The sequence below is a fragment of the Urocitellus parryii genome, chromosome 2, assembly GCF_045843805.1.
Source record: "Urocitellus parryii isolate mUroPar1 chromosome 2, mUroPar1.hap1, whole genome shotgun sequence".
Taxonomy (NCBI): Eukaryota; Metazoa; Chordata; class Mammalia; order Rodentia; family Sciuridae; genus Urocitellus; species Urocitellus parryii.
In genome coordinates this window covers 213,448,511-213,461,153 of record NC_135532.1, presented here as the reverse complement: position 1 = coordinate 213,461,153, position 12,643 = coordinate 213,448,511, and the positions used below count along the sequence as shown (strand labels likewise).

Sequence of the window (12,643 nt, the reverse complement as noted above, 5' to 3'; positions counted from 1 at the left end):
GTAAAATCTCATGTGGTTATGTTGATCTCACTGATAATCCAGGATTATCTCTCTACTCTAAGGCTTAATTGATCAGTAATTAGGTCTGCAGAGTCACCTCAGAGCAAGACCTAGATTCTTCTTTGTGTGTGTGCCAGGGATGGAAACAGAAACTTGCACAAGCAAATCATGCTCTGTTACTAACACTGAGCTACATATCCAGCCCTTAGGTTCAACTTTGAATAATCATGGGACAGAAAACTTGAAGACACAACTTTACAATTCAACCACAATCATTCATCAGTGAACATATTACAGTGCATGAGTAGTTCCCATCCCATTTGAAAGCTGTTCTTCAATTGTGCACCCATTGTTATCACCTCTCCTCCAGTGAGATGTCTTGTTAACCAACTGTTCCTTTCCTTCAATGATTTTCTTTTATTTGCTAACACTCATCCCTCTTTAAGCATGTCAACATGTTTCCCACTGAAAGTAATAATTGCTTTGATTTGCCTCTTTATACTCTGTCCCTCATCTTTGCTCACCTGTATACTCTTGTTCCTCAAAAGTGTTGTTTTTGTTCACATCTCCTTCTTTCTTCTTTAGCAATCTCTTATCAAAATACCCCCATATAGCTTCTCCTCCATCTTTTATTTTAAATTGTTGGGATCAATTATACTTCACCAACATTTACGTTAAAATCTTACTCCTCTATCCTTACGGAAAAATGTTTTTATTACCCTAATCACTACACATCCCATATTTTCACCCTAACAGAGAGATAAATCTATATCAGGCTCCTTTGCTGGAGTCTTCTCTTCTTTATTACTTTTATATGCTAGTAGTTCCTTGATTTGGCTCATGGATTCATGTTTATCCACTGTCTCTTGTCATTCCACACAGTCTCATGGTATGAATATCATTTGAATAATTATGTCTTTCTACTTTTTATCTCCTGTCCTAACCTTCTCCTTAAGGTTTCGTATTGGGTCTACTAAATATTTTAAATAGATATCTCTTATGTCCAAGCCAGAATTCTTGATGGAAAGGGCCAACAACGGGATGAAATAGGAAGTTCCTGCTTATATCATTTTGCAGTAATAATAATTTCACGGCAATTTTCAGGAAAAAGTTTCTTCGTGAGATCACTGGGATTCAAATAAGGGATAGTGAAAGTTCCACTAGATCCCAAGATATTGGAGGGCTATTTTGAGAAGATATACCTTGCCACAGTAACAGAAGTACTAACCATAGCCCTGGAGATAAAACTGGCAATGTCCTCCTCCCTCTGTGGACTCAGTTACAGTCCTGTTCATCCTTGAACCTTCTACCAAAACCATCTGCCAATGAATCCAGGAGGAGTCATTCCCACATGAATCTTAGGTGACAGATCCACCAAACACTGTCCCAGCTGGGAATCCTGAAAAATCCCTGAATCTTGGATTCAACTCCTTCCATCGGTTATCTGAAAATCGTCCTACCAAGTAATCCTATCCACATAGGTAACCAAAGATTACCACCTTCAGGGTCCAAGGCAGGTTGGCCAAAATCATTCTCACAAAATCTATAAGATGTACCCATCTATGTACCCAGAGGGAGGCCTGCAGAATTTGGTCTGGGAACCCCAAAGCAGCCCTGTGACTCAGTTTCAGTGGCAGTCTGAGTTTAGAAATGCCTCCCAGGGAAGCTGCCCAGTGACCCATTAGTGTATATCCCAGAAAATTTATCTGAAGAAGATTTCAAAATGATCATCTTAAAAAGTTCTATGGGTGAGCATGAGAGGATTAGATTAATTTTAGATAGGAAAGAGGGGTGGGAGGGAAAGGAAAGGGGCAGGGGATTAGCAAGGATGGTGGAATGTGATGGTCATCATTATACAAAGTACATGTATGAAGACTTGAATTGGGTATCAACATACCTTATATACAAACAGAGATATGAAAAATTGTGTTATATTAAGAATTGTAATGCAAAAAAATGCATGTATAATTGTTGGAATAACTTTCAGTCACAGCTAGCAGCTACTAGCAGCTCAGAAGTGTCTGAAATATCCACCCCCGCTTCAGACCTGACAGGAGCGCCTGCAGGATGGGATGAAACCACATCCTCAGCACTTGTGGTTAGCATTGCCAAACTGCTGGGCCAGGAAACTGAGAGTTAGGGGCTTCAGAGCATGAAACCCCTGACTCAGTAAGGGCTAAAGACCTTTCCAGATTGCTTTCTGCCACGACAGCAATATTTAGAGTTTCCTCACAGTGCGGTTATGTTAGGCAGAAGATGATTGGCTTATGGATATTGTCTTGCTTATGTATGATTGACAGGCACGCCTCACTCAAACCCTATAACGGTTGTGTGCATTCCCAAAATAAACTGAGCTACTGGATGACAACCTAAGGTGGAACTCCAGCTAGTTCTCTCACCAGCTCCCAGAGTCTGTGTGTTGATTCTTTTTCTCTACCCCCTGCGACAAGGTAGCCGAGTGACCATCAACCACGAATGGACTAGGAACACATTCATATAATGGCATAAATTGACATGAACATACTTTATATACAGAGTTATGGAAAATTGTGCTCTATATGTATAATAAGGATTGTAATGCATTCCACTGTTGTCATGTATTTAAAAAATAATAAAATCAATAAAAACACTATGAGAGGAGAAAACAGACAACTAAACAAAATTAGGAAAACAAGCATGTACAAAATTAGAAGTTTAAGAAAAACAAAAATCAATTAAAAATTAATAAAAGTAAATCAACCCCATAAAATAAATAGAAAATATAAATGAGCACCAAATGGTAATCATGGAGCTAAAGAATAAAATGATAGACTGAAAAATTCAAAAGGAGATTCAAGAGCGCCTTCACCTTGCCAAAGAAAAAAATAATGAATTCAAAAATGGTCCTTTGAAATGAGTCAATTAGAGGAATAACAATTAAAATAGAAATATTGAAAAGGAGTGTAGAAAGTATAAGATATCATCAAGATATCATTAAGAATATAAAGATACAAATTATGGGATTTCCAAAAAGAGACAATTAAAAGGGTAGAATAGCTTACTTAAGTTTGAGAGGGTTATGGAAATCCAGATTGATGAAGCTCAAAGGACTCTAAAGAAGATCAACCATAGAAGAACACTCTGAACTATATTATAATCAAATTGTCAAACGTCAACTACAAAAAGAGAATCTTGAAAGCAGTAAGGGAAAAGACTAGTTACATATAGATAACTCCTTCACTGCCAATAAGTCTTCAACAAATATCGTAACAGAGTGGAGTGGGATGAGAGAGTCAAAATGCTGAAAGAAAATCTGGCCAACCAAAAATACTTTAATTGGCAAAGTTGTCCTTTAGAAATAAAGGAGAGATAAAGACATTCTAAACAAGCAAAAACTGAGAGTTCATTACTATAAGACATGCCTTACCAAAAATGCTGAAAGTAATTCTTCAAGTTAAAATGAAAGGATATTAATATTAAGATAAAAACATAAAAATACAGAAATCACTTGAAAAGACAAATATATAGTCAGATCCAGAATACTTTATTTCTGTTGTATTGGTGCATAGATCATTTTAAACTCTAGTATAAAAGTTAAAAGACAAAAGAATTAAAAATAACTATATCATCCACAATATGGATACACAATGTAAAAAGAAAGTTTTATATGAGTAGCTATAAATGTGGAGGAGGGGTATTAAAAAAATGAAAAAAACAAAAATAAAAAATACCCCGGACTTATATAGTAGGTGCATTATGAGCTTCTGTGAATCTACTGTGGTAGCTGGGCACCATCTCTGTCTCTGGTCCTGACTATGGATTGACTGCCATGGTCGGTAGGGATGTGACTTCCATGATTCCTCTTTCCATGACACAGAACTATTTATCCTCTCTGTACCTCTGATAAACTTGTTAGTATTTTATGTACCTCAGGTCTATCACTAGCTAAATGTATTTATTCTGTTGAATTTTTCAATGGTGACCATATTGTTTTCACTTTTGACTTATTTAATATTCACATCTTTATTTAGAGCCCAACTTTAAAAGGTGAAAACTCACCAAAGTAAAAAGAAAAAAAAAATCTCACCTAAAACTAATCATTTTGGAAGAAACACCAATATTAAGGGATTTTTTTCTCATTGAAAGATTATTATTACAGAAGGTTGTCAACATGTGCCACCCATTTGCTTCGTAATAATAGTCTTCTTCATATTTCCAATACACTTAGTTATTGCCATTGGGATTTTGCTTTTTGTTTATGCATTAAGATGGACATCTTTTGTAGGTTTGTAATATTGAAGCAATATAGCTCCGTGTTGAAAAATAATTTTCCCTCTGAGATTATTTTCCTAGGATAATTCTTCAGAAATTATTCTCATAATAATTTAGCAAAGATATTTTCTTTGAGCTCTTTCAGGACTATTAAGTGTGTCTCCCGTCCTTGACAGATATTGTAATTTTAAGTGTGGGGCTGGGCTAAGTGCTTTAAAACTTGGATTTACTCATTGATTTCAGACTTGACTCACATATCTTAGGTCACAATCATTTCTACCCCCTATCTCTAATTAAACAGAGCTGTGAACTCTCTTGTACTAATTCAGGGAGGAAGATACTATTATATAATTTTTTCTTTTAGTATCTTTGAAAGATTTTTTATTCATTTATTACCTTATCAAGGATGCTGTCCTCATTATCATGCTGTATTTTTGGAGGTTCTTTTGGGAGTAATTGTTATTAAGTAAATTCATTGCCACTGTATACAATTAAAGAACATTCATATACATAAACACACATGCACAGTACACACACACACACACACTTCTTTTTTTTTAACTTCCAATTATTTAAAATTGATTTAAGCTACTTAAATCCTTAACTACTCAGCCTTTCATTAAAAAATACCATGGGCTGAGAGTTTAAAAGCTCAGTGTTGTCTTACCAGCATATGCAAGGCTCTGGGTATAATCGCCAGCAGTATAAACAACAACAAAAAAGTATTATCAAAATCATAGAACTAGGAACACAGAAATGTGTAAACTGTATTTTTCAAGGTTCAATATAGCAAGGGGACAGCAATAGTACAGTTGAAAAAACCTGAGGTTTGGAAATGTGTACTATGAGAAATAATAAATTAGCTGTAACAGAGTTTAAACCCAGGCCAAATTATAAAGCAGCTGAAAATTTATAGTTTTTGTGAGCATTTTTATTAGGAAATCAGTGAAAAATAAATAAACTGGTAATATTGGGCAGATTTCTCAGGAATGAATTATACATGTCCTTTTCTCTATGGACAGGGAGCTTGGAACACAGGTCCACCTTCACCTCAGAACTGAGTTCTACCTCCTGTAAGGAACAACCATGGCAGGCAAGGCTATGAGTGGTCTTGATGGTTGGGTGGCCAGGATTTAGGTGGGATCTGGTAGATCTCTCGAACAGCAACTACTTTCCTTATAAAGAACCAATAGTTTTCTATGTTCGATTCAAAAGGATATTGCCCTCTTAATCTTCTAGTCTGTCATTAATGCAGACTATTTCTTTGTTCTTCCAATGTCATCAAAATCATGCACAGTGTTGGTCTCCTGAATGGCCACTGCTTTCCAGATAGCCCAACATGGACACCATTGAAGCAGTCATATTGCAGATGGCATAGTCAGGAGCAGCCTGAAAGAAGTGGCCTATTCACTGATTCAGAATTTCTTCAAACTAAATGAGAGTTCTCCCAACACTGCCACATAAAGGACACTGTGCTGACTCCTTATGCTATGGAAAAAAATACCTGTAGACATTCTGATAAAATTATTTTACTGGCACAGCAAACATGATTTTATTCATTCTTCTCAAAAGACTTTTCTAATTTAAGTTTTGTCAATATTTACATTGAACAGTATATTTTTGACTTGTGCATTTTATTAATGTTTACTTCTGAAGACTTAAATCAAACTTTAAAAGACGTGGTCTTTTCTTCTTAGAGTGACATACTTTATTGCACTTCAAATTCTTTAGAATTAATAAGCCCGAACTTTCTCAATAGTGGTAGACATTGACCCTTTGTTTAAATAAATTTGTCTCTATTTTGTTGTTTAACTTAATTGTGTACCTTCAAAGACCTTCAAGCTATTTTGAAAGGAACTCTTCCGTGGTGCTGCATTCATTCCTTTGAAGTAATTCCTTTTTAAGCTGAAGAGAAGTAGAGTACGATGGGCTTATTGCTCTGGGTTGCTTAATTGCAAAGGTCAAAAGAGAGATCAAGTCGTTCTTTTCAACATTATGTGAGAATTGCTGTTTTATGAGATTCAGAGACACTCAAGACTACAAGACATGTGATGGATACACCAGGATTTGAACTAAAGGCCTGTATGTTTCCATCTAAGGGCCTCTTAACCAATATGCTCTAACACATCAAATTTTCTTAAAGGAAATACATGGTGGAACAAAGTGAAGGAAATCTAAAGACTAGAAAATTGGATGTGATGCAAGAAGAGGGCGGATTGCTCCTACGAATCCAGGTAGGTTACTTTAAGCACAGTCACAGGCTTTGAAGACATGACTGCAATTACCTGTATTCAAAGAGTTGACCTTAAGAATCACAGGTGAAGAAAACAAATGAATGAAATTAAGTATGGGTGGCATTCAAACTTCTCACATCACTAAGCAAGGGTATAATTGGGCTGTTTTGCACATTCTTGTGAAGGAAATAAGAATGTGATGTAGTAACAGAAGAGACGTGTCAAACACATACCAAGGGAATATAAAAGTCCAGGTTATATGGTGGCAACCATTCTCAGGAACCTCCTTCAACTTCAAAGCCTGTCTTCAGCCCTTGACCCAATGAGATACCATAACAGCAGCTATTACAGTGGTCTCAGATGTGGCCTTGGTGGCCTCGGTGGCCTGAGCTATGACTCCACCTCCAGCTATGGCCTTAGGGGCTATGGTGGTTATAACTATGGCTATTTACCTCTGTCTTTCTATGGAAGATTTTAGTCCTCTGGATTTTTCTGAAAACACAATTTCAAAAAATTCATAACTTTTCTACTCTTTTTATTGTGCTGTTCTTTCTCTTCAGTGTCACTGTGATATATTTGAGAGTCTGTGGTAGGCCACCAAAGAAAACATCACCGTGTGAACTAATCCTCCCAAACTGTGTAGATTTGCTTTCCTGATCCAGATCTCATTGCTCAAGCTGGAGGTCCTCATTCCTGCTGTGTTATTGACAAGAAGATTTCTTCTTTATACCTTTGATGTTATTTCTCAATCTACTGCATAATGAACTTTTTTAACTATGGAAATCTGAAACATTATTACTCTTTCCATGGAAAATGTTGGTCTCCTTAATTCTACTGAAGAGTCTGACTTTCACTGGCAAACTCAGAATTTTAGGATAGTTTAATGTTAAGTCCTTTTGTGCCCTCCAGTGTCATCACTGATAGCCTTAAGAGGTTGTCCTGGCCACTGAAGAACAAAACAACATGTTAAAAGCACATTTGTTTCAGTGCAGAACTAAGTCTCTCTGATCCAGAATTTCATCACTCAACAGGACATTATTATCACTGCTACAATTACAGAATGGCATTGAATTCCTTAACCCTTCTCTGGCATTTCTGAGATATTTTTAATAAATTTTATTCATGGACCTACCAAGCTAGACTTCATTTCTTTTCTTCTATTAGACACATTTGAATTTATGCTGTTAAAAGTAAAACTTGTAAAGATATTTCCCAGGAAAATATGCACCTCTTACCAGTGTTTCCTTAGATATGAATGTCATGGAAGTTTAAATAACACACATTGTGGTTTTCATCAGGTTTAAACTTCCATTATTATATGACATTCATTGGAACAAATAGTTTGACTATTTCAAATTTCAAATATGTTTGACATCTCCTTTCATCTACATAATTTTTTGTTGGTGTGCTGAAGATAGCTCAAACTAGCTCTTAACGAGCTAATTTAGAGCATCTCTTTCCAATTTTGTGCTAAGTGATATCACATTTTTAGGTTGAAAGAGGCTGTGATGAGAGTATTTATTCCACAGAAATCAGCAACTGCTCTATATTACACTTTTTATTTTAAAGAAAAGGTTTCTTTCTCCCTGTTGGCAATGTCTACTTAGAATTAGAAACAATATTGAGTCACTAAAAATCTTCAGTATATACAAAGAGGTGTGGAAAATGTAAGAGAATGAAGCAATATTACAGAAATTCATGCTTCATATGAATATAAAAAAAATTGAATTGATCTGGTTGGATAGAGTCAGAATGGTAAAAAAAGGGGGGCATTTCTTGTGAATAGGAGAATAAAGAAATACATATAGAATAAAGAATAGCATACTTCTTCTCCTCTCTGCTGAGGCTTGATGGTTAGAATAAAACTCATTTTAAGGAGAACCATTTCAAAATGATTGGTTGGTCTTATCCTATGTGTGATGAGAAGGAAACGTGAAGATTCCGAGGTTCCATGAATTTTGAGAACATTATAAAGACCGGTGTGCAGCTTGTTCTTTGCCTAGTGAGAGAGACCCATGTGGGCAATGAGTTATTTGAAGTAGATTTATTACCTGCAGATCAACAGCAAGAGATACCAGAAGCCCAGGACCCATGGTGAGCTGGTTCTCCATGGCTCAGGAACACTGCCTGGGCAAGGACTCTTGACTGTGTGGCCCAGGGACAACTCAGCTGATGGACCCTGAGAAGCAGTCCACCTAGGCTACACACCTGGGGTCATGAGAGTCTCTAGGACAGCCTGCAAAGGAGGAGAAGAGTTCAAGGATTTTCCAGCCAGTCCCCTTTCTCTTTAGTTGTATTCCCTGAACATCTACAGCTCTCCTTGAGAACTATGTTGAAAAAAGGGAAATATATTGATCTAAAGCCACTGGAGAACTGGGTTGCAAGGGACAATAACAAGACTAGGGAAAGAGAAAAAGTGCATTATAAATGAAGAAAAAACAGATAATTTAGAAAATTTAGATTTATATTTTATATATATATTTATACTCTTATATATATTTATATATATTATACTATTATATATATATATTTATATATATTATATATTTAATTTGAGACTTAAAATTAAAATTTTTAATACTATCATTCCTTACTATTTCAGTCAACTTATTTCACATCTACTCAGGGTGAACATCTAAGGAGATATTTAGAAAACATCATCCAACTTGCCTCATGAGCAGCTAAAGAAATTATTTACACCTGTGGGTGATAGAATTTCCAAAATTAGATTTGAGACTGTATTTTGACACTGTGTTTCTGATTATTTAAAGCTGGCTTTTAATACCTTAGGTTCTGAAATACAATTAGACTCCAAACCTAAGTATATAATTATTTCCATTTTTTATCCTGTAAGTGATTTTGAATAGAGTATATGTCAGGTGCAGTGGAGTTTAGTATGTATATTGAACTATTTATGAAGGTCTTCAACATTTTAAATAAATTTAAAGAAAATTCATAGGTCATTACATTATTTACCAATGTAAAGACAGTAATGTTATAATGTTAAATATTATATTTTGATAGTAAAGACTATGCAACTAAATAATTTTTCTTTCACTGATTATATATATATATATATATATATATATATATATATATATATATTATATATTTGATTTTTCATAATGAAACTTAGGTCCAATATTTCCTGTCCATTCATTTTACAACAAACGTAGTTTGGGCTCTTTTTAGCCATGTCATTAAACTGTTCTTACTCTCGATATTTCACACAGAATCCACCCTGAATATCAAAATGGAATTCTAAAATGTTGCTTTCATCAGGTCCTTCCCTCCCTTGAAATAAAAAAAGGAGGTAATTAAGCACAAAATCCTCAGCTTAAAAATCAATCAGGTCCTCCCTGACGGGTTTCCAAAGTCTTCATCATCTTCAATTACGTTTTTATCGACTGCTGTACCAACAGTGAGCTGCTCTGTGACGCGCCACCCGGTTTTGCCTCTGCTCCTGGCATCGTGGCATGTCCCCACCCCTTCCTAACTCCTGATCCTACCCAGTCCTACCTTATTTGAAAATCCATATAAACCACTCTAATTTTGTACTGGCTGTGAAATAAATGTCTTTACCCCTTATTTCATTATTAATGCATAATGAATTATTTCTATATAATTGATCTTCAAGAAGAAGGTGTTGTGTTTAGGAATCATCTAAAATTTTATCCTGCTCCTTTTCAAATGAAAAAATTTGAAGTATTCTGTATGGAATGCCTACTATTTTATCTATAACATAACATTTTCAAGGATTTTATAAGAGTGTCCCAAACACACAACATATACACACTCTTGCTTTTCCAAGGTGTTATGCTAAGCCTCTGCCATCTGATGTCAGACTGTACCTTCCATCTGTTGGTATTCAAACTGGAGGATATGTGTGATAGACATGGAGATCCTCTCTCAAATTACTCTTCCAAGAAGGAGTCACTGCCTAGGAGCATGACAAGATGCTAGTGCTGCCAGGGTCTAGGACAGGACTGGAGCCAAGACACACTCTCTAGGACAGCCACCAGCCAACGGCTGGATGCAGTAGCTTTGCTCGACATGGGCCTTCTTTAAAGGCAATCTTTGCTCAGGAGTTCCTACTGGCTTGGAGAGATTCTGTAAGGTCAGTGTTAGGGTCTCATGAATCCCCTGCTCCACCAGTAACTTCATGTCAAATGTCTGAGTCTTGGAGAATCAACATGTTACATTGGAATTATAAATAAATAAAAAGTAAAACACAAAGGAATTTGACCACCAGGTGTCAATGTGAAATGGGCAAGGAATTTAGAATACAATCCCCCTTACCTGAGGATTCCCTTTCTGTAGTTGCTATTACCCAGGACCAACTGTGATCTAAAAATATTAATATTTTACTCTTTCAAGAGAGAAAGAGAAATCATATTTATGTAACTTTAAATATGTTGATATAATTGTTCTATTTTATTAAGAGTTATAGTTAATCTCTCACCATGTTTAATCTATGAATTAAACTTTATCATAAGTATGTATGTATGAGTAGGGTTTGGTACTATCTGGTTCCTGGCATCCACTGGAAGTCCTAGAACCTATCTCTACTAGATATCTCTACTAGATAAAGGTGAGCAACTGTAGTCGGCCACTAGAGTTGTGGATAACATGGGTAAAAATCATGTAAAGACAAGATATATTTTTCCACAAGAGAAAATATCTGTGAAAAAGATATCAACTTCCAGTTTTAAGAAATATGAGACATCACGTTTAAACAGAAAGGATGTCCCTGCAAGGGAATCATAGGAAGAAAACTGTGCTCTCTTGTGCTAGAGCAGATCTATTCCCTTATAGAATTTGGTATTTACAAGTATTTACAAAATTCTTATAGAGTTTTAGTATTTACATAGGTGGATATGAGGTCACAGCACAGAATATCCAATAAGGAGGGTGATTGTGAATTGCCCATGTTTTTGTGAATAAATGTTCTCTGTCATCTAATTGATTATAAACACTTCTGTTTCTTAATGACTTAATCATTTAATTTTAAACAAAAGGAAGAGGCTAAATTATTTAGGGAACAGTAAAAGCTACAAACTATCATGTGACAATTTAAAAAAAAAACTTCAGAAAACAAAAGAAATCTACTTAGTGGAAGAAAATTAGAAAGATTCAATTTTAATGTAAAAGTAAATTTTAAAAATCAGCTCGGACACTAAAAACATTATCAAAATGAATTTTGGGTAAGGAATATTAAACCAAATTCAAAGGAAAAATGTTCCCACTTATCCTTGGAACTACACCTAAGACAGGTATGTCTTATTAGTATTGTTTTTCATCATGGAGAGATATTTAAAGAGAATGTCCCTCCTTTGTTGTGGTTTGCCACAGCTGCACTGAAAAAGTATAAAAGTCCAGGACACAGGGTGACATCCATTCTCAGGAAGCTCACCTTCAACTTCAGACCCAGTCCTCAGCCCCTGACACAATGAGCTACTACTATGGCAACTACTATGGTGGCCTGGGCTATGGCCTTGGTGGCTTCAGTGGCCTGGGCTATGGCTATGGTTCCCGCTATGGCCTTGGGGGCTATGGTGGTTATGGCTATGGCTACTTCCATCCCTCTTTCTATAGAGGATACTATTCATCTGGATTTTACTGAAAAAGTTTGGCATTACTGCTGAACTCAGAATGTTTCTCAAATTTTAATTCTATAGTACTCTCTCTCTCTCTATTTTTAAGATCATATCACCATGCATTGATGCCATTGCAACCATGGGAATCCATGTCTCTGTTAAAGGATTCAACTGTTCAATTTGAACTTCATTAACTCTTATTAGTTGTGATGGGTTGGCTCTCTGCCTTTCCCTTCTGTAACATTTCTGGAGTTTTCTTCTAATAAATTTTCATTTTGAATACATAATATCTGGTGTCATTCTTCATACTTTTAAGTACAATGGATTTTAAGGAATTTTTTAATTAAAATTACTTCTGCCATGGAATTTTTACTTGGTAATAGTATAGATTAGAAATGAACATCAATAAAAATACAAGCAAGTAACTAACTGCGTCAGATCAATTTTGCTGTTTTGACACTTTTTTTCATACTGTAATGATATTCCACATAACTAAATAAATTCAGACTTAATAGTACTTAGAATAGTAACATTCTTTATAATATTTAAATTCTCAGCAGC

General features: G+C 35.5%; 1 protein-coding gene across 1 annotated transcript; it reads left to right on the top strand.

Moving 5' to 3' along the window:
- The first annotated feature begins 11,934 nt into the window (after positions 1–11,934).
- On the top strand, positions 11,935–12,108 carry LOC113176296 (keratin-associated protein 19-9b-like). The gene has a single exon (XM_026380760.2). The coding sequence runs from the start codon at positions 11,935–11,937 to the stop codon at positions 12,106–12,108; it is 174 nt and encodes a 57-aa protein (XP_026236545.2).
- The last annotated feature ends 535 nt before the right edge of the window (positions 12,109–12,643 follow it).